Below are 22,406 nucleotides of genomic sequence, written 5' to 3'. Positions count from 1 at the left end.
GCTTTTTCTAACCTCTGCTGACACCAGTAGCTGTAAATTGAGTGAGGAGTCTGTCCTTTGAATAGATAAGCCTTAAAATAAGAACAAAGCAAGAATCAAAGTGCATAGTCTACTGCATTAAGAACATTGATGACTGCAGTTAATGGAATGTAAAAATATTACTGTAATTAGGAAGCATCTACAACATTTTAAAAGTAACATTAATTAATTCAACAAATATTGATTGAGTACCTGCTATATGCTAGATACTGATGGGACATAAAAACTGAGTAAGAACTCCTTGAGAAGCTCATCAGATGAGTTTACCATTCAATTATTTGTATTTTACTACTAAAAATAAACTTTGTATATGATCAAATTTTGTAAAGAAACGTCAACTACTATGCTTTGTCACTGCTGCTGCTGCTGCTGCTAAGTCGCTTCAGTCGTGTCCGACTCTGTGCGACCCCACAGACGGCAGCCCACCAGGCTCCTCCGTCCCTGGGATTCTCCAGGCAAGAATACTGGAGTGGGTTGCCATTTCCTCCTCCAGTGCATGAAAGGGGAAAGTGAAAGTGAAGTCTCTCAGTCGTGTCTGACTCAGCGACCCCATGGACTGTAGCCTACCAGGCTCCTCCGTCCATGGGATTTTCCAGGCAAGAGGACTGGAGTGGGGTGCCATTGCTTTGTCACTATTTCCTCACAAATCATGTGTGTTTCTCTAGGCCTGTTCAAAGCCTCTTTTGTCCATTTTCTCATTTTTAAAAAAGATAATAGTACACATCACAAGTGCTTTGTATGCTTTATTTTAGACATAAAATAAGACAGTGAATGCAAAACTTTTCAAAAAGAACAAAATGTATAAATATAAGAGAATATTATCAATGACCATTTCTTGCTCTGTTTAGGTATGATGGAGAGTCATAAATAATTTTAAAATATATTTAAGGCCAGCAATATCAATTAAAATAATATTAATATTTTAATGGTCATCAGTGGTGTGACCTTGAAAAAATTACTTTGCGTTTTTGTGTCTTAACTTCTTTACTTGTGAAATAAGGATAAAAATATTTCCTACCTCAAAGATTTGGTTGCCACTAGTTGAGGATATGACTTAAATCCTTAACCTCTTGTAGTGTTAAAACTCAGTTTTTAATACCAGATATCTGAGTTCAATCTCATTTCAGTCACTTACTTATATTTAAGATAAGTTATTTAATTTCCATGAGCTACTTTCCTCTCCTGAAAATACAATATTACTAGTACTGACCTCATAGAGCTACTGGTATGTAGAAAAAACACAATCCTGTGTTTGGAGTAGATTTGTGAGCGAGGACTCCAATTTTTTCCAGTAAGTGTATTTCCATTAGACAGATAATTCACATAGTATTTAGAGAGAAAATTTTAATTATGCAAGACTAGTAAATTCCTCCTTTATACGATTTAAATGCTTTTTGGTAATAAAGGTATTCTATAATTTCAGTAGTTAAAATACTGAAAATTTTGTGATTAAGTTTCACACTTATAAGCATGATAGTCAAACAGTGACCTTCCTAGAAAACTCTTGTTCATTTTCCATCATTAAATTTCAGGAAATAATTGGGAAATGTATGTCACCATAGTAATCTGGGGCAGCACATTTCAGGGTGTAATCTCCTCTAAGGCCATTGCCTGGCCTTGCTAAACTCTAATCTCAGCTATATTTCATTGCTCTCAGATTTACAAGGATATAATGGCAACCCACTCCAGTATTCTTGCCTGGAGAATCCCAGGGACGGAGGAGCCTGGTGGGCTGCCGTCTATGGGGTTGCACAGAGTCGGACACGACTGAAGCGACTTAGCAGCAGCAAACACTCTCTAACCTTATAGTACTTACAAGGATCAACATAGTGTCTACATATTTTCCCGTACTTCCGTCTACCAGATCATTCTTTTTGAATAAGACTTCTTGTCATTGAATTATCATAGCAAAGGTCAATGAAAGTTTAAAGTCTATATTTTGTGATTCCACTTACACTAAATGTTTAACATAATACCTAGGACAAAAAATCTTGATACATTTTGAGCCATTATTATTATCATTTCCCCAGTAATACCAATGCTTGCTAGAGGATTGCAAGGGGGGATATGACCAAATTAAACCTCTATAAAAAAACTCAGTTATTGTTAAAGCATTGGTATATAATTTGTTTCCTGTAATATAAAATGTTTGGAGTAGAAGACCCTAAGATTTACCCAAGCATAAACCTTCCAGGATTAAAAAACTTGACTATCAGGTGATTTTAGTCATAATTCCATATACAGTCAAATTAGGGTCAAAGAGTTAGAAAGATAAAAATGAATTGGCATCTAAATCTGACATGTTTTCTATTTTATTTAAATCTGGCTACATAAATAACTGGTAAGAAGAATTTTATGACTCTGTCAGCATATTCTTTTCATCCTTAAGTAAATTTAATTTCCCTCCCATTTCTTTCTAATAATGAGAGCTGTATATGCTTTTGAAAAAAAGAATATTGGGATGTTTCAATGATGTTTAATGAGTTCTAATATGGTCACACCATGCAGTTCCACAATCATTTCTGCCTCTGCATGATGCTAATTGGACCCCTTCCGAAACACATTAGTCCACTTATGCTGTTTGTTTTCCTAAAATGTTACATCTGCCAATAGCCTCCTAAAATCCAGTTAATTTTGTTTAGAGTTATTAAATATATTTTGACACATCAACTTTTCAATAAATAAGAAGATCCTTCTTTTGTTATATTTGCCAAATTTTGCTAGATGTTTTAGCAAAGTTTAAAAAAAAAAAGAGTAATATTGAGCTAGTGCTATAACTGTTGATCCCCAAATCTCCCAGTAGACATTTGCTTCTATGCTACCACATATATGGCAAGACCTACATTTTTAAGTGGAGAAGACAGTGACTGTCATGAGAATATCAAGGCCTTACTTTCCTACAGTTGGAATCATGCATGGATAGATACCAATACAGAAAAGTAGTAATCTACGAAATTAAGGCAAAGATGAAATTTGTTTTCAGCACTGCCACTACAGTTGCTCCCCTATTCCTCTCTTATATTCCTCTCCTTAAGAATGTAACATAATATACTAAATATTAACCATTTTCTCCATTATATTAGTCTATTAGTCTATATTAGTCTATTCCCATTTTGTCTATTCATTGCAATGTTTCTTTTAAAGGGGCATTACAGACATCGTAAGAGGATGTTTTGTCATCCAGACATAGATGCTTGGATTTGTAATAAAAATTAGAGGAAATACAGTCTTCTCTCATTATACAAGAACTTCAGTTAGATCCCAGAAGGTTGGACCTACCTACCTTATTCAGACCAGCATACTCAGCATTTAGCTTTAGTGCCTGACACATAGAAAGGATTAAAATTTGCCATTAAGCTGAATAAATGTAACTGATAATAGGCAACCTTACTCCCTGGTTTAATCCTATTAGATCACAAAGTATTGAAATCTGTTCACAGGATTTCTCTTCTCAACTAGACTTCAGGTTCCTCAAGTGCAGGGATCTTGTCTTCCCCACCAACTTGGTAAGTTTCTTACCCGTGGAAATTAAAAACGTGAAAGCTAAGTTACGAGAAACCTACAACATGATTAGGCAGCTCTACAGGTAGAAAATACTAATATTAAAGCTGGGTGAGGATTCCCACTTCTTGAGCATCACTGGAGCGTCTCCGCGCTCAGGTTGCCTCGGCAACTAAGGAGCGCGCCCGCCTCCGGCCCCGCCCACAGCCCGGCCCACCGCTCAGCTCTTCCCCGGCCTCCCGGGATCCAGACTTCCGCCCCGACTTGCAAACCGGGACCTTGAGTCTCGCTGTCTCTGTGCTGCCTGACTAAAAATACGGCAGAAACACAACTTCAAGTAAAAGAATATCCTTTCCATACGACCTGCAATTGTGTTCAGAGATATAAATACAAAAGCATTCGCTATTTTGATCTTGTAAGCTCCTCCCAGCTTGAGCATCTGGGTCCAATTTTCAGGCAGTGCTTTGGACAGCCTTAACCTCGGAGGACCCCCAGCTTGCGGAAGGAGACGTGGACCTGAGTTGGGAGAGACGCCGGGCCGGAAGTGGAGCTGCCGCACGGACTTGCTGCGAGGTTTCTGTTCCGAACGGCGGTACCATGTAAGTGTTGGCTTTCCAGCCGTCCCATTCCGCGGTCCCGCTGCCCGGCCTTAATCTCTCCCTCTCTCTTCCTCAGGTCGAAAGTTTCTTTTAAGATCACACTGACGTCGGACCCGCGGCTGCCATACAAAGTGTGAGTAGCTCGGCCTAGGTGGGGGGGTGGAGGGGCTCTCCAGTCAGGGGGAAGGCGACTCGGGCCTTCCCAGCAGTAGCTACCTCAGCGGTGCGCGTTCCTCTCCTCTCCCCGAGGCCGCCCCACTCTCACCTGAACAGAGTTATCGTGTAAGTATATCAGCTTGCCCGGGGCGAGGCTGTGCGGGTGTGTGTGATGGGAACGTCATTGTTGGATTCCGAGCTCTCTTCGAAACTCGTTTCGGGGGTGGTGGAGCGGGGACACGTGTGGCCTGGGCTCTGGTGACTTGCTGGGATCCTTAATACAGTCTGGAGTCTGCTTATAACGTGACAGGCCTTTCACCGCTTTGAGCAGCTGTTCGGGAAAGTAAGGGAACGCCTCCCAGCCCAGGTTCCGAAATGACCAGAACGTCAGGCATTTGATTCCCGTTGGTGTGCCTCCTACGATAGTTGGGCTTCACAAAGTAGAGCTCTTAACACCCTCTTCTCATCGTCTTCGATTTCTCCCTTTACACCGGGGTATTCTCATGAGTGTGTCAACTGGCTCTGGAAAAGAATGAGAAGGAAGGAAGGAGGAAGGCAGCATCAGTAACTATGTAAGAGTGCGTGAAAGTAGTACCAGTTCGCTTAATACGCGTTGACTGAATTGGTTGGCACGCCTTTAGCTTAGTGTGTGTGTGTGGTTGTATGTATAATCTGTATATGGATATGTGTATATAAAATGTGTATAACATGTATGACGGAGAAGGCAATGGCACCCCACTCCAGTACTTTTGCCTGGGAAATCCCATGGACGGAGGAGCCTGGTAGGCTACAGTCCACGGGGTCGCGAAGAGTCGGACACGACTGAGCGACTTCACTTTCACTTTTCCCTTTCATGCACTGGAGAAGGAAATGGCAACCCACTCCAGTATTCTTGCCTGGAGAATCCTAGGGACGGCGGAGCCTGGTGGGCTGCCGTCTATGGGGTCACACAGAGTCGGACACGACTGAAGTGACTTAGCAGCAACATGTATGATTTCAGTTCAGTCGTGTCCGACTCCTTGTGACCCCATGGACTGCAGCACACCAGGCCTCCTTGTTTGTCACCAACTGCCAGAGTTTACTCAGACTCATGTCCATCGAATCAGTGATGCCATCCAACCATCTCATCCTGTGTCATTCCCTCTCCCATCTTCAATCTTTCCCAGCATCAAGATCTTTTCCAGTGAGTCAGTTCTGAATATCAGGTGGCCAAAGTATTGGCGTTTCAGCTTTAGCATCAGTCCTTCCAGTGAATATTCAGGACTGATTTCCTTTAGGATGGACTGGTTGGATCTCCTTGCAGTCCAAGGGACTCTCAAAAGTCTTCTCCAACACCACAGTTCTAAAGCATCAATTCTTCGGCTCTCAGCTTTCTTTATAGTCCACTCTCGCATCCATACATGTCTACTGGAAAAACCATAGCCTTGACTAGACAGACGTTTGCTGGCAAAGTAATGTCTCTGCTTTTTAACATGCTGTCTAGGTTGGTCATAACTTTTCTTCCAAGGAGCAAGCATCTTTTAATTTCATGGCTGCAGTCACCATCTGCAGTGATTTTGGAGCCCAAAAATATAAAGTCTGACACTGTTTCCACTGTTTCCCCATCTGTTTCCCATGAAGTGATGGGACCAGTTGCCATGATCTCAGTTTTCTGAATGTTGAGTTTTAAGCCAACTTTTTCACTCTCCTCTTTCACTTTCATCAAGAGGCTCTTTAGTTCTTCACTTTCTTCCATAAGGGTGATGTCATCTGCATATCTGAGATTATTGATATTTCTCCTGGCAATCTTGATTCTAGCTTGTGTTTCTTCCAGCCCAGCGTTTCTCATGATGTACTCTGCATATAAGTTAAATAAGTAGGGTGACAATATACAGCCTTGACGTACTCCTTTCCCAACTTGGAACCAGTGTGTTATTCCATGTCCAGTTCTAACTGTTGTTTCCTCACCTGCATACAGATTTCTCAGGGGGCAGGTCAGGTGGTCTGGTATTCCCATCTCTTTAATAATTTTCCACAGTTTGATGTGATCTACACAGTCAAAGGCTTTGGCATAGTCAATAAAGCAGAAGTAGATGTTTTTCTGGAACTCTTTTGCTATTTTGATGATCCAGCGGATGTTGGCAATTTGATCTCTGGTTCCTCTGCCTTTTCTAAATCCAACTTGAACATCTGGAAGTTCATGGTTCATGTACTGATGAAGCCTGTCTTGGAGGATTTTTAGCACTACTTTGCTAGCATGTGAGATGAGTGCAATTGTGTGGTAGTTTGAGCATTCTTTGGGATTGGAATGAAAACTGGCCTTTTGCAGTCTTGTGGCCACTGCTGAGTTTTCCAAATTTGCTGGCATATTGAGTGCAGCACTTTCACAGCATCATCTTTTAGGATTATGTAAGTAAAAGCAGCTCTGAAATTTGTGGGAAAACATGCTTTAACTTTTTAAGGCCACTTTTCACTTGTCAGGCAGGTAAACATGTACTGTAATAGAGAAATGTCCTTTTGAGTTGCTAACTGTTGCATTCTAGAAAGGATGTTGCAGTTGTAGATTTATTCTGGGGGGAATGCCCCAGTTTTTATGGTTAGTTTCGTTTGTTGATTGATTCCTTGTTGACGTTGCATCTTGGTTATAGAAATGTTGAAATCAAACATTCTCTGTCATGTACAGGATGCATTAGAAACACCTTTGACTCTTGCAGCTCAGATGGTAAAGAATCTGCCTACGATGCAGGAGACCTAGGTTCCATCCCCCGGTTAGGAAGACCCCCTGGAGAAGGGAATGGCTACTTACTCCAGTATTCTTGCCTGGAGAATTCCAAGGACAGAGGAGCCTGGCAGGCTACTGTCCATAGGGTCACAAAGAGTCCAACAGGACTGAGCGACTTTCACTCTGACTCTTGCAGTCTAATTCCAGTCTGTCCAGTCTTACTCCCTGCCTCACCTCCCCAGCCCCCTCACTACCACCACCATTTAAAGTTTCAGCCATCCTAGTTGTATATTGACAGCAAATCTTTTGAATTCTCCCTGCTCTGGCACACATTCTCTTCTGTGCTTGGAATGTAGTTTTGTGAGTACCACTTCCTGATAACATCCTTTAATGATTAAAATTTCACCTCTGTGACAGTTTCTGTGATGGTATAGAAAGTTCATCTCACCCCTCTCTAGTGTCCTATACAAGCCTCATTCTTTATAACACTGGTCAGGTTATGCCATACTTCTGTTTATGTGAGACTTTTAATTTTAAAAATGCCAGTAGTTTACTTTAAAAGTTCACCTCAGTATACAGGATGGTTCTCATCTTTTCAAAATACCAATATAATGTAAGAGTAAGTGATGTGACTGCCAGCACAAGGGCGTCACATCCAGATAAGGTCTCTGGAGTGATATTAACTCCCAGTCCCTGTGCAATTTTCTGTCACACATGCACTAAAATATGCTCTTATTTTATGTTTTATTGGATTTTCTTTGGATAGTCTCACCAATTTAATCTATGGAGAGAAACTTGTGTTAATGATTATCAACATGGCATTTAATTATATGGTACAGGGACATTTCCAGTCTCTAGTCCAAAAGTGAATTGAAACCCCAAAGTTTTAGAAGTTCTCTACAGGCAAGGGTTTTAGGACAGCGATTCTCAGGTTCTGAACTGTAAGTAAAGTATAAAAATACTTGCGAAGTAGTATTCCTGGTTTTGTAGATTTCTACATTGCCAGTTTATTAGGTATTTTTTAAATAAATGGCTATTCTTTATAATTTTATTTTTCTCTTTTTATTCCATATAAAAAAGGAAAGGGAAAAAAACATGATGTGTTTTCACTCTTTAGCAGTATTTTGAGGGAGTGGAATATGGCAGGTAAGAAATTTATTCACACTTTTCTTATTGAAAGTCACTGTAATGTGCAATGTCAGATACAGTGATTTTTGTATTCAACAGTTGATCTGTAGACTGAGTGAGGAGGTGGTATATATACCTGAGAATGTTACATATGGTAGTTGGTATTAAATCATTAGAGAACAGTACAGTGGTGACAAATAGAGAAGTTTCAAAGAGAAGTGGTAACTTTCTCTGCTTTGAAAGAGAATCTATGTTTCTGTCTTTAATCACTGTAATTTATTTTATATTAGGAATCTTACATAGCTTATTTTTTAACCTATTTCTCTGCTTTCTTAAGGTATAATGGCAATTCTTTTTTATGGTTAAGTTGAACAGTTGATACAGGTTGATTGTTTATCAGTGATCTTAAATATACTTGCCACTATTCAAGTCAAAACCACACATCACTCTTCAAAATGTTATTTCAGATTGTGTTCTATGAGCCCTTTTTCATATATTATAAAAGTGGAAAAATCGCTTCGCATTTTGCCATAGTAAACATACTCATTTTTGCCAACTTGGGCTATTATTTTTGACTTGATGATTGAAAATACACAGAAAGGTTTGTGAAAAGATAATGCTCCCCAGGGAACCTGCTCCTCTAATGAAAACAATCACATTCCTGCATAGGATGAACTGTAGGTGGCAAAGTGTGCTTAAGATTGAGGAGAGATTCCACTTTTTGAAACCCATCTCTGGAAACAAGTGCAACCTACATGCTAGACCTGTTTGTATCAAAGTATTAAATGTGTACAAATCCACACCTGTATAGGTTATACATTTTTCAAGTGGACCTGAGGACACCATGTCAGCTATAAGACTAATTGTTGCTTTCTTTTTTAGAGTTAATGCACATAGTGTACAATCAGAAGAGCCAACCTCAGACTCAAAAGACAGCTTTGCCAAGGTCTGCTACAATAGCTGAAATGAGTAACAAAGGACTTAAAAAATCAGCCTTTCAAAAAAATTTTTTTTTAATTCTTGCAGACTCAGTGTTCCCGAAAGTACACCTTTTACAGCGGTCTTAAAGTTTGCAGCAGAAGAAGTAAGTATAGAAATGGGAACAGCCTGTAGAGAATACAGTTTGTGTCTCAAAATGAGTCTCAAATATTTGCATGTGTCTTGACCTCCCACTTCCTGATAAATTCATTGCTAGGTTTATGCTGTCAAAAGGTACACCTCACTTACAGGTAAAAGAAGAGTGAGAGTTGAGACGCACAGATACAAGAACGGGTGACACAGATAGACACATTTATTTAACGTAGCTGTTAGATTATAAGGAGAATCCTTACTGAAATTGAAAAGATAGTGATATGTCAATTTTTTAAAAAATCACACTGTATGCTTGTATTTTTACCAACTTTGATTCTGAAGTATAATTTTATTGTATATTTATCATATTTTTCAACTTTTCTCTATAAGCATGTGGAGTGTCAGTAAAATTTATTGTTTTTGAAAATATGATTGGGTTTCTGTTTTTAAGAAATAAAATTTTTCCAAGGATTTTCATCAGAGGCATCTATAAAGTAACTGTTTATACTTGACAATTTGAAGAGAAGCCTGTGACTTGGGAGACTTAGGGTTCCTCTTTTAACTATGTCATTAATTATTTGTTTGACATGACAGTTTCTCTCTTCCTGAAATTTCTTAATCTGTAAAATGGAAATGGTTAATGCTTATCCTTTCTGCCTGATTACATGATTTTGAGTGAAGATATAATAGCATTTATATTTAATGTTGTGGAATCTTACAGTAAGAGTAAGAGTTGGCTTGAGAAACCAAAAGTCTGTGGATAATAAAACCCTAGTATAATTCTCTTAATAAAAAATAAAATCCCCCAACATAGGGCTGGACATTAATTTAAATAATGAGTTGTCAGAGCCTAAGAGGAACTTCTTAGCATCCTAAATTATAAAATACAGTGGGATCTGAAGTAGAAAACTGAGGAACATAAAATACACTTCTCATCTAGGAAAAAGCTTGGCAGTACTGTAGAAAGAAGTGGTAGTTTCTGTTTGTACATCACTAGTAAAGCCTCCCCAAATTTCAGTTAAACAGCATTGTTGCTATATGCTGGAAAAGGGAAAAATTGTGTCTGTAGTTGCTTTTGATTTTTATTGTCATGTAATAGGTTACCACTAAGAAAATGCATAACTTAAAATGGACATAACTAAGAATAACAACTAGAAACTTCTGTCATATTCAAGTTTTATAAATCTGAGATTGCCTATAATTTAGGTGTTTTATCAAGGTTTTAAAAAGTATTCAACCTCTATAAAAACTTAACTATTTTAAAATTTATTAAAGTACGTTTTGGAGTTAATTTATTTAAAATTTTTAAAACGTAAAGGACATTTACAATGAAGAATGTGCCATATGGACAGTAAAATTGTTTTTTTAGGTTCACAACAAGTAATTGTTCTCATGTAGTTAAGTTCTTATTTTAAAACTTGATTGTTCAATTGATAAATTAAAATGAGCTCATAGTTTTTTCTCAACTATGGTGTGTGATTATTATAAATACTGAGAGCAGCATTTCCCAGAGAGAATGTTTTCCCCAGACCATGAGAACCACCAAAAAGAAAACCATTAAAAACTGAGATTGGGGTCAGTGGTCCAAAAGTATGGGATGTTGTTGACTTTTTTATTTCCTGGAGTCAAATAAACTATATTCAGTTTAGTCGCTCAGTCGTGTCTGACTCTCTGCGACCCCATGAATCGCAGCATGCCAGGCCTCTCTGTCCATTACCAACTCCCAGAGTCCACCCAAACCCATGTCCATCAAGTCGGTGATGCCATCCAGCCATCTCATCCTCTGTCATCCCCTTCTCCTCCCACCCGCAATCCTACCCAGCATTAGGGTCTTTTCCAGTGAGTCAACTCTTCGCATGAGGTGGCCAAAGTATTGGAGTTTCAGCTTCAACATCAGACCTTCCAATGAACACCCAGGATTGATCTCCTTTAGGATGGATTGATTGGATCTCCTTGCAGTCCAAGGGACTCTCAAGAGCAGCATACTAAAGGATTTTGAAAAGATTCCCGCTTTAGATTTTCCAGACTTACTCAATCACAAAACTCAACTATAATATTTATAAAGCTAGTCTGTAGCATAGAAGTGCTTATTAAATTATTGGAAAAATGAATAAGCTGTGAACACACTTTGACAGATGAGAGCATGAAGAGAATAATTCTGCCTTTGAGCTCCCAGTAAGCTCCACACCACATTTCACTGACTCATAAAGCACTTCACCTCTGAATAGAGATGACTGGGGGCTGTCTGTCACGGTTGACCATAGGGCAGTCACATCGTTGTCCAGCGGATATCACCTGCACCCCTACTTGTACTTAGAGGTACTTCTTGGTGGCATAATTGGACTATTGCAAACCCATATTAAACACAAAAGAGCATTTGTTTGAACTGACTATTTCTACCAAGAAATTTTAGGACTATTCTAAGCAGTTACTTTGCTTTTATTTTCACTTGTGCCTGAGTGTTATATATGACCAAAGTAAATCGTGTCTAAGTCTGAAAGATCAAACATTGGGTTGTAGATTCATTGACAGTGTTTTTCCATTTATATGGTGCATAAAATAAGATGCCTTTTACAGTCTATGGTGTCCTAAATACAATGAAGTGCAATTTTAAGAAAACAGGTGGCACGAGTGGTAAAGAACCTGCCTGCCAACGCAGGAGACGTGGGTTCAATCCCTGGGTCGGGAAGATCCCCTGGAGAAGGAAATGGCAACCCACTCCAGGGTTCTCGCCTGGGAAATCTCATGGACAGAGGATTCCGAGTAGTACGGTCCATGGGGCCGCAAAGAATTGGATACAACTGAAGCGACTTTGCACAGCACATTGTTCTTTAAAGATAAAGCAGATTGTAATACTTTCTTTGATGATGTTACTTATCCTAAAAGATAAATTACAATTAGAATTATAGAATTGATTATATGTACCCTACCATTACTGTCTTTTATAATTAGCATTTTATACGCTTATATGTATTTTTTCTTTTCTTTTTAGTTTAAAGTTCCTGCGGCAACAAGTGCAATTATTACCAATGGTAAGAATTCATCTTAAACCTGTTTATTAACAGAGCTATTAGCTGTTTAAAAGAAACCAAATTGTTAAAATTGACTTAAAATACAAAAACCCTAAACCTTACATCCACATAAATGATATACATAATTGTAAACACTAAATCAAAGTTATTGTTCATAATTGTATGTTCAGTTTTTTTCTGTGCTTTTGTTATGTAGTACAGTACTTTATAGGCTTCCCTGGTGGCTCAGATGCTAAAGAATCTGCCTGCAGTGTAGGGGATCTGGGTTTGATCTCTGGGTCAGAAAGAGTCCCTGGAGCTGGGCATGAACCCATTCCAGTATTCCTGCCCGGAGAATCCCACATACGGAGGAGCCTGGCAGGCCACAGTCCACGGGGTTGCCAAGAGTCAGACATGACCAAGCGACTAAGCACAGCACGTTATAATATCATGTGTCCTTATGCCAAATTATTGCTGAAGATAACTTGTCATTTAACGAAGTGTTTTCTATTGTATCATAAATGGTTTTGGAATATAGGAAGCTAAGCAGGAAAGTACCTTTGCTATCCCTTGCTATTGCTTTCCTGATAGAAAACAATCCTTATAGGCCTGGTGGCTCAGAGGTTAAAGCGTCTGCCTGCAATGCGGGAGACCCGGGTTCGATCCCTGGGTCGGGAAGATCCCCTGGAGAAGGAAATGGCAACCCACTCCAGTATTCTTGCCTAGAGAATCCCATGGAGAGAGGAGCCTGGTAGGCTACAGTCCACGGGGTCGCAAAGAGTCGGACACGACTGAGTGAGTTCACTTCACTTCATAGGCTTGCAGTAATGAGGATTTTATCCAGTTAGATAATATAAATTAAATTCTGACTATCTTTGGATACTACGGATAATTAATGGAACCAGCCCCCAAAAAAAATACTGAAATAAGATGAGGAACAAAGATGGCAGGAAAGACTTAACCATCAAGAATACAAAGTCATGGTCCCAGGTACTGGTGAGTAGTATCAAGTGTCAGTGGAACTTACATGACTGGTTCTTCAGCCTTAAGATTTGATGCCTCAGAGCAGTGCTAAATGATAAATAGCATACTTAATGTATTTTGGCTTTATTTTTCACTGGATGTGGCAAAACAGTATGAAAAACTATTCTCTGTCAAACTTAACAGGGTCGTTGCATTGACAGACGTTGTCTAGTCCAACAATATGTGTAAAGACATAATAGTGAGAGGTTGCAACAGATAACCCACCTGCCAGATTGTCATTTATGTTCTTGGTATAACTGTTTGGCTTATGCCTATATACACAGCAGCATTATTTTGGCACATGAACTTCTTGTTACTGTTAAAGCCTTTTAGCTTCAGAAATAACTAAGGTCATTTTACAACTTAATTCTAGATGGAATAGGAATAAATCCTGCACAGACTGCTGGTGAGTATCTGCAATTCATGGCAGTGTGGTGAGGCTGTCTACATCAATTGATACTGAATATGTAATTCATTCTAATTAGTCTTGACAGGATTTTACCAAGATAATGGGTGATTTTCAGGGATTATGTGGCAGTCTTTACCTGAGTGTGTGAATAATTTGTTACATTCTGTGTATCAGTTATATGCTTTTGGCTACAAGAAAGAAAAAATCTGACTAATGAGCATTAAAGTTTTTTAACTGATACATGTAACAAAAAAATCTGAAGGTAAGATTGTGTTCTAATGGGAATAATGTGCTGTATTAACCTTCTCATTAGGTAGTTGTGAGGTTGTACTTGTAAGTGCTTAGAAGTTTGCGTTATTCTTAATAAACAGTAAGTACTGACTATTATTATTTTGAAGAAGTACAGTCGTTTAAATTTCATGGGACTTGCCTGCATTGTGAGTTTCAAGCTGTTAACATTATGTAGCTCTACATATTGATACCCTAACAAGCAGGAAGGGTAAAAGTAGTCTTAAACTTTTTAACCGGCAGTTATGTATTTGTTTGAGACGTACCTTCCTAAGCTTATAGTTCGGTTAAAATATTTTGAAATTAAGCATGATTTAATGATGTAAATTTAGCCGTATTACAAATAAAGAGGGATTTAAAATGATAATTTCTTTTTTACTCAAGTCAGTTGTTCTAAGTGTATAATTTATTAAATCAAAAAGGCTATTTTTTTAAAATTGTGAGGCATTTTGTTGTGTAGGTACTTTTAAACTTGGATTTAAAGATTTTGCGTTTTCTTACTCTGTAAATGTCCAATAGTTTATATTAATTTGAATTCCTTCTTACTCTGACATGTTGCCTGTTGGATTCCCCTTTAAAGTTGAATTGTGGACATCCATCATAAAATGTGAAGAAAATCTCAGTAGCCAACCCAGACCCAAAATAGGTCAGCATTGCTAAACTTTTGTCACTTGTGATAATTTACACGTATTTTTCCTACTCCCAATTATGTTATTATATATTAAAGCAAATATTGATTATTGTGTTTGGTGGTATTTCTTTAGGTAGTGTCCTTTATTTTTTTTTTTTGTGGGTAGTGTTCTTATTTCAAATTTTCAGACTTTTGTTGGGTTGTGAGGATGTGAGAGGAGTCAGAACAAGACATAAGAAGCCTCAACTTTGGTTTTGAGGATGTAAGAAGTGTGAGAGCAAGACTGAAGGAGCCTAGACTTGGGTTCTAATATTTTTGAGCTTTGCACCTACTTGACACTTCTTTGTTTCTTCTGCATATTAATTGTTGAAATGTTAATGATAGTGTCATTTTTTAAATACCTAACTTTTTGTTTTGTCTGTAGGAAATGTTTTTCTAAAGCATGGTTCAGAACTGCGAATAATTCCTAGAGATCGTGTTGGACATCGTTAATATCTGCTTCTTGGAACATAAAACCCCCTTCCAGAGTAAATATTGGTATTGTTATTATTGTAAAATTGGAATCAGGCATTTGAAATCCTATAAAAACACCAGTAATTGATGACATAATGAAAGGTGACTGTCCATGCTTGTTGTTCACACTTCACATGAGGAGAGAACGCATCCAGGCCTAGGGCACCATGACCACAGAGGATCAGTCTTTCATTGCTGCCTCGCTGTAGTTCATCAGGGGTGAATGGATCAACCATCTGTGTCTTTTAACCAGAGGATGCTTCTGGTCATTCTTTCTGAGAACATCTGGAAAATTAAAATTTACTGAATCTTCCTCCTTGTCCCTGAGTTAAAAATGTAAAAAAGATCATGGATCCACACATGACGGTTGGCTTGATAGCATCTGACTCACAGACACAAACATAGTTGAATTCCTCCTTATATATCATTTATGATAAAGGATCATATCAATGAATAACTGTCTTATCATTTAGCTTGTTTTAAAGTTTCAGACTTCTTGAGTTCTTATAAATTTTAATTTGACATCAAAGAGCCCAAAATTGCATTTTCAGTCTAGCCCTTATGGGTAAAACTGGTTGGTATCCCACACCAAAGAATTTTAGCAATGATTTTGCAGACTCCAGTACTTGTAATGATGAGAATTAAGAATAAAGTAGAAGCATCAGTTGCTGAACTATGCATTCCTTTGTTGATATCTTTTAAACAACCTTTAAAATAGGAATCCTCAAGAAGCCATCATCTTTTTGAGGATAATGCTAAATAACCTTCAGGGAGAAAGTGTAAAGAAGAACATCTGAAAGTTCACAACAGAGCTCATAGAAATGGTAATTTAAATTCTGGTTTGTTATACATAATGAAGAGTGTCACAGAAAATGCCAAACTGGGTAGACAGAACCGCAGAGGCTATGGAAAGAACTGAAGGGAAAACAAAATACTTGACATTGTTATAAGGAGCTGAAGATGATCAGAGAAAGCACACCATAGGCATCGTCAACATACGGTTTTCAGAATTCCCCTTAGTTGAAAGAAAGATATACATAAGGGAGATTATGTTTGCCCTTGGTGAAGGCAGCAGTATGTATGCATATCTTGAAAGGTGAAGGCGCATAGTGATTGAGAACCAGCACTTGACTTGCTGTATTCTAGATGCTGAGGTCTCTGGAGGCAGGCCTGGTGGTTGGTATCTGTTTTGTACTTTGGAGGCCTGGAAATGTAAGCTTCAAGATACAGGTGTTGAATTATTCATGAATAGAGTATTTCTAAAACCAATCTTTATTGAAGTGTGCATAGGCCCTAGGTTCATTGGGGGAAAAAAATTATGCAATAGAATCCATATCCGAAAGATGATATTGGATAAGACTAAGACACGGTTCGGATATTTGACAGTGACTAGTAGTCTTCTGAATTGTAAAGGGCAAAAAAATTTGTGCTAAGGTAGAAAAGTATGTTACTAATGTTCGTGGAATTTTTTATTTTTATAAGCAAATTTTTATTTTCTGAAGCCTAAAGACTCCTGGTCTTTAACAACATTAAACCTCCATTAACAAGAAATTTAGGAATGCCTATTTTCTGAATTTTTTGTCTTATTCAGATTTTCCCTCATTCTCTTTCTAGCACAGAATTCTGGCTGATTTGTCACACACATAGGTTTTATGATGTCTCATAAATTATTTAATATTTTTGTTCTTTGGTTAGAAAATTTTATTGCAGTAAGGTCTTAAAAATATTGTCTTATATAGAACTAGACATGTTGTTATTAAACATGATCTGTAACTTCTTTGTGCAAAATGTTTCAAAGTGATGTATTTAGTTTAAAGTGCTTTATTGATACATGATTCATATCTTGTGAAAATACATTTTCTTACACCATAAACCATATTGTCTACTCTTATTTTATTATTAAAGTGCTTAATTAACACACCTGTTGAGCCAGTATCTAACAAATGTAACCCAAAAAAGGGATAGGGGATAAAGATGATTAATGGCTATAGGTCTTAGAAATGAATGTATACTTCCAAACGCCAGTCCATTTTCAGATAACATTGAAAGTGTAGTTAAGTGTCTATAGTAAGTGTTTAGGCTGGTAGGTCCTAAACCTGTGTGATTATCAAAGTGACCTAGGAAATTATGAATACAGACTTCTAGAAACTACCCCTAAAGTTCTTACTCTTTAAATCTGGAATGATGTGCAAGCATTTCTGTATATAAAAGCAGTCCTGATGATTTCTGCTTTTCAGCTTAACTTGAGAATTTATAACTTTTCACTTTGTGTGTGTGCGCTTAATTGTTCGGTCCTGTCTGACTCTTTGCAGCTCCATGGACTGTAGTCTGCTAGGCTCCTCTGTCCATGGGATTTCCCAAGTAAGAATACTGGAGTGGGTTGCCATTTCCTCCAGGGGATCTTCCTGACTCAGAGATGGAACCCGCATCTCATGTGTCTCCTGCACTGGCAGGCAGATTCTTTACCACTGAGCCACCTGGGAAAGCCTTTCACTTTGTAGATGAGTAAAATGAAGTCTAAGGGGTCAGGGTGAGTAGAACATGTTCTAGGGTCTTGGGAAACATTCTTCCCTCTGCCTGCTGCTTCTCCAGGAGCTGAGTGCAGAGATGCTGTAACAGTCTCTTGAGACTCACTGGGAATAAAGCCTCCTTTTATAGTGTTCCAAGTCCAGTTGTGTTGGTTTGTTTTTTTTTTTTGGATTAAAAAAAAGTGTTTTAGTATCATTAGTTATTTGAAAGAAAAGCCAATGGAAAGAAAATTCAGTCCAATTTAAGCCCCTAGTACCCAAATTAAGATACTAAGGATATCTACCATGTCTCTACCCAAAGACCTAGAAATATTTATAACTTAGAAGCATTTATATACTGAAATGGAGCACTTGTAAGTTAACTGAGTGTATATTGGTGTTCCCAAGGCTATTTATAAAACTGCATATTATGTAGGTAAATTTTATATGTGTGTGTATACTTAGGAGCCTGTGGACTACAATCCATGGAGTCTCAAAGAATCTGAGCGACACAGCTGAGCGGCTAACACTTCCTTGGGTTTCCCGGGTGGCGCTAGTGGTAAAGAACCTGCCTGCCAGTGCAGGAGACATAAGAGACATGGGTTTGATCCCTGGTCCCTTGGAGAAGGGTACAGCAACCCACTCCAGTATTCTTGCCTGGAAAATCCCATGGACAGAGAAGCCTGGAGGGCTACAATCCATGAGGTCACAAAGTCAGACACAAGTGACTTAGCACACACACATATACATATATATTTTTTATGTATTTAACTATAGAATTAGTGGATATATGTACATATATATGAATTACATGTGTAACTCATCTGAAATGTATTGCACACATATATTGACTATGAACATGAATACACATTTTCAATATATTGAACATCAAAACATTTTGATAGATACTTTCACGTGTCTCATTCTTCACAACAGTGCCAAATTATTATTTTACTGAAGAAGGAAGATGCTTAAAAGAGGTTGAGATTTAAAACTTGACTCCTCGTTTGACTTTGGAACTCTCCATATACTGGGAATTTTTCAGTATCTTTTTCACAATATACTAGATCTATATTTAATTATAAATTAAAAGTAGAAGTGTGTCAGGCTTAAATTCTCATTTCAGAGTATCAATTATGTATGTAATCATGAATGGCATTTTCACTTGTTGGGGTTCCCCAGGTGGCTCAGATGGTAAAGAATCTGCCTGCAATGCAGTAGACCTGGATTCAGTCCTTGGGTCATGAAGATCCCCCTAGAGAAGGGAAGGGCAACCCACTCCAGTGTTCTTCCCTGGAAAATTCCATGGACAGAGGAGCCTGGTAGGCTACAGTCCATGGGGTCGCAAAGAAATACAACTGAATGACTGACTTACTAAAATATGGTGTAAATATGGTAAGATTGTAGGACATTAAGTAAAAGCCAGTCAAAGATAACTGAGTCTGGTGCTGCTCTAGAAGGTGGTACAGAAACCTTGTATGTCTTGATGATACAGCTACAAGATAAGTTCTTGTACTCTGCTCATCCAAACCAGACTGTTGCATATAAGCCCCTCCAGTATAGAAATTCTGGAATTACACTCTGGTAGTGCCAAAGATAGATCACTATATAAACCATGCTATTTAATTAAACCATTAATTAAAATTAACATTCTTAACTCAATCGGTCCAGTCTATTAGCCACATCCTAATTACTTAAGCCAGGTATTTGAAGCTCATTAGATTCTTGACTTCTCTTGCCTTAGCAAACCAATCAGTCACAAAGCTGACAAAAAATTGGATTGATTCTGTTTAAAGAATATAGCTCATAACCATCTCCACCGTCCAAAGCCCTCATCATTTCGTATATGCTCTTATAGAAGCATTTAGCCTCCATTTCCTTTTCCACACAGTTATCATGAGATATGTGACATGGAAACGTAATCATGTAGTTCCACTAGTCAAAAATCACACTGAACAAAAATCTACGTTCTTCATGACATATGCAGCCCTTCATGAACTGGTCTTTGTTCAGTCATCTGTTACTGCTGCTGTCTTCTTACAGTGTCTTTCTCCAGTTCACACTGCAGCTACACTGAACTACCAATAATATTCAGTATCTTTGATGTGCCTTTGCTTTCTCCATTTGTCTGCCTGCAAAACTTGGGACTCATTCATCAAGTCTGAAAGATGTGAAGTCTTTCCTCAATCCTCCCAAGTAGAGTGAGGTATTTTAGCTCTCTTAAGCACCCATTGCATTTTGTGCACTCCATTATAGCCATTATTAAATGCAGAGTTATATTTGTCTCTGATTTAAACTATATATTTTATAAAAGCAAAAAATCATGACTGAAACTGGATGTTCAAATTGCCTTGCTCATAGCAGCTACTCAATAAAGATGTCAAAAGATTATGTTAAAGAATGAAAACTGAAAATTCCCAACTCTTAGTCCCCTACAAAAAACTTTTTTAGCCAGAATAGTTAATGAACTGATGCACCCATATTTCCTCACTACTTCTTGAAGCAGAGATTTACCCAGTCTCAGAAATGAATTAATCCTTTCAAAAGTGTGGTACATTCTCCCATTTTAAAACAAATACATTAGTCATTAGCTGTATTATAGATGTAGGGTGTCCCTTGTAGTTCAGTGGTAAAGAATCTGCCTGCCAATGCAGGAGATGCAGGTTCAATCTCTGTGTCAGGAAGATCCCTGGAGAAGGAAATGCCAGCACATTCCATGGAGAATCCCATGGAGAGTGAGGAGCTTGGTGGGTTATAGTCCATGGGGTCACAAAGAGTTGGACATGACTTAGAAACTAAATAACAACAAAAAATCATGGCTATTGGTAAATACTATAGATGAAATGCGATTAAGATTCATTCCTTTTTCTTGGGCACTCCAAAAACCATTTCAAATCCAGCAAAATCTACCAACAGAAGTAATTACATGGAAGTGAGGCTATGTATCAAAATCTTTTTTAATAGACTGAGCACAGCTAGGAAATGTACATACCTTTATCTCATTTAATCCTTACTCTTCAAAAACTACCATGTTCATTCCTTTACTGTTAAGGGAGTCAGGATTTAAGTTAATCTGGTCAAAGTTACAATAAGATTGACTCCTAGGCATATTTTTGCTTATAGGCTATGATCTTTCCTAAAATTATACTGAAATATTTTTCCAAAAAGAGAAAGGATACATCTGGGAAGGCTCCCTGATTGATGCTTTTGAACAGGAATTGATGCTTTTGAACTGTGGTGTTGGAGAAGACTCTTGAGAGTCCCTTGGACTGCAAGGAGATCCAACCAGTCTGTGAATATTCATTGGAAGGACTGATGCTGAAGCTGAAACTCCAATACTTTGGCCACCTGAAGTGAAGAACTGACTCATTGGAAAAGACCTTGATGCTGGGAAAGATTGAAGGCGGGAGGAGAAGGGGACGACAGAGGATGAGATGGTACTTTGCTTGAAAAATTGAACATTCAATAATCTACAGACACATTGAAGACTTCTAGTAAATATATGTATACTGACAACTACAAAGAGATTGTGAACATTGGAAAAGTAGGTTTGTGGCCCTGTAATATCCTGCTTTGCTGTATCAAAGGTGTGTGGAAATTCTGTCTGGATGCAAATCACTGGCCAAGGTTGGCAGACATATGCAGAGAGCCAGTTTTTTGGCATAAATCTCTGATTTTCTGACAGAACTCTTTAGCAATGTAAAAGCTGTTATTGAGAGCATATTGTGATGATACATCATGTCAATATTTGTTTGGCTGAGTAACACTGGGTTTAATAAATTAATTCTTAAATGCACAATTTATAACTGATGAGCTGTTTAAGAAAAAAATTGTGATGTTTGTTGTGAGTGCCACAAACATTTTGATGTTTTAAGTGGAGATGCTAGCTTCTGTGATTTTTCTAAATAAGTATTGGACAGATTAGGGCTTTTAAAAATTATCCTTAGGTGTGCACATTTTGTAGAAATAACACATAAGAGACAATGACTAAATGAGTAAGTCATAGAGGTCTTTATCCTTTCCAACCTCTGCTATGAATCCATATTAACCTGCTAGACTATTTTACTCAACATTTTCAGTTCTGGCATAGCGTTAGAAAATGGTTAAAATTTTGTTGAATAAATCAATTATTTATTGGGTTTTGTTTTGTTTTTTCTTGTATGTGGGAGGGATACACCTGGCACTTTGAGCCTTAAACCTGAAGTCTTAAAAAGGAATCATCACTATTAGCTTCTTCTTCCTGAAAAAGATAGTACACATGGACAACTGATATCTACTGAGCTTTAGCTTTGTATAAGGTACTTCTGTGTTTTACATTCTTATTTGACCCTCATTATAGTCTACAAGGTAAGACTTTTTTCACAAATTTGAGATTAGGAAGCTGTTATGTTCAAATAGATTTGGTAATTTTTCCAGGGTTACACAACGAATAAGCAGCAAAGGTATATGTAACTCAGACTCTTCCCATGAAGCCCCAGGACACAGGACACAGCTGATTGGGGCCCTGGCGAGTTTATCTAGTTCAAAACCCAGAAAGCTGGTACCTGCCCAGTGCCACCTCTTTGGCCTCTCTCCACTTTCTTCATTATTCATCCTGACCTAGCTCTAACCCTTCCATGTAGCTTTAAGCCAGTAAGAAAGGAAGGTCATATGAATAGAAGACTCTACAGTTGCATCCATACTTCACGCTGCTTCATATCTATCTCTCTGACATTTTTTCATTCCTTTATTCAGGCATTTACTTACCAAGGATGCAAAGATGAATTAGACCAATCCACTGCTTTTCAGAGTTAAGGTCCATGCTCCGAGGCTTGGGGAGAAGGTGTGTT

General features: G+C 38.1%; 1 protein-coding gene across 3 annotated transcripts; it reads left to right on the top strand.

The window, feature by feature from the left end:
• Window positions 1-4,075: 4,075 nt before the first annotated feature.
• On the top strand, window positions 4,076-16,943 carry UFM1 (ubiquitin fold modifier 1). 3 transcript variants are annotated; one of them, XM_081551441.1, is made up of 7 exons: window positions 4,076-4,139; window positions 4,216-4,272; window positions 9,151-9,208; window positions 12,188-12,227; window positions 13,603-13,635; window positions 14,507-14,572; window positions 14,982-16,943. In XM_081551441.1, coding segments are annotated over exons 1-7 (324 nt in total). In that variant the 5' UTR covers window positions 4,076-4,137; the 3' UTR covers window positions 15,050-16,943. The 3 variants fall into 3 exon arrangements, with proteins under 3 accessions (XP_081407567.1, XP_081407570.1, XP_081407569.1); XM_081551444.1 differs by lacking the exon at window positions 14,507-14,572 and having other exon boundaries at window positions 9,157-9,208; XM_081551443.1 differs by lacking the exon at window positions 14,507-14,572.
• The last annotated feature ends 5,463 nt before the right edge of the window (window positions 16,944-22,406 follow it).

The sequence above is a fragment of the Giraffa tippelskirchi genome, chromosome 12 (assembly GCF_054371585.1).
Source record: "Giraffa tippelskirchi isolate mGirTip1 chromosome 12, T2T-mGirTip1v1.2.pri, whole genome shotgun sequence".
Taxonomy (NCBI): Eukaryota; Metazoa; Chordata; class Mammalia; order Artiodactyla; family Giraffidae; genus Giraffa; species Giraffa tippelskirchi.
The sequence above is the reverse complement of the archived record's forward strand: the minus strand, read 5'-3'. Positions and strand labels throughout refer to the sequence as shown.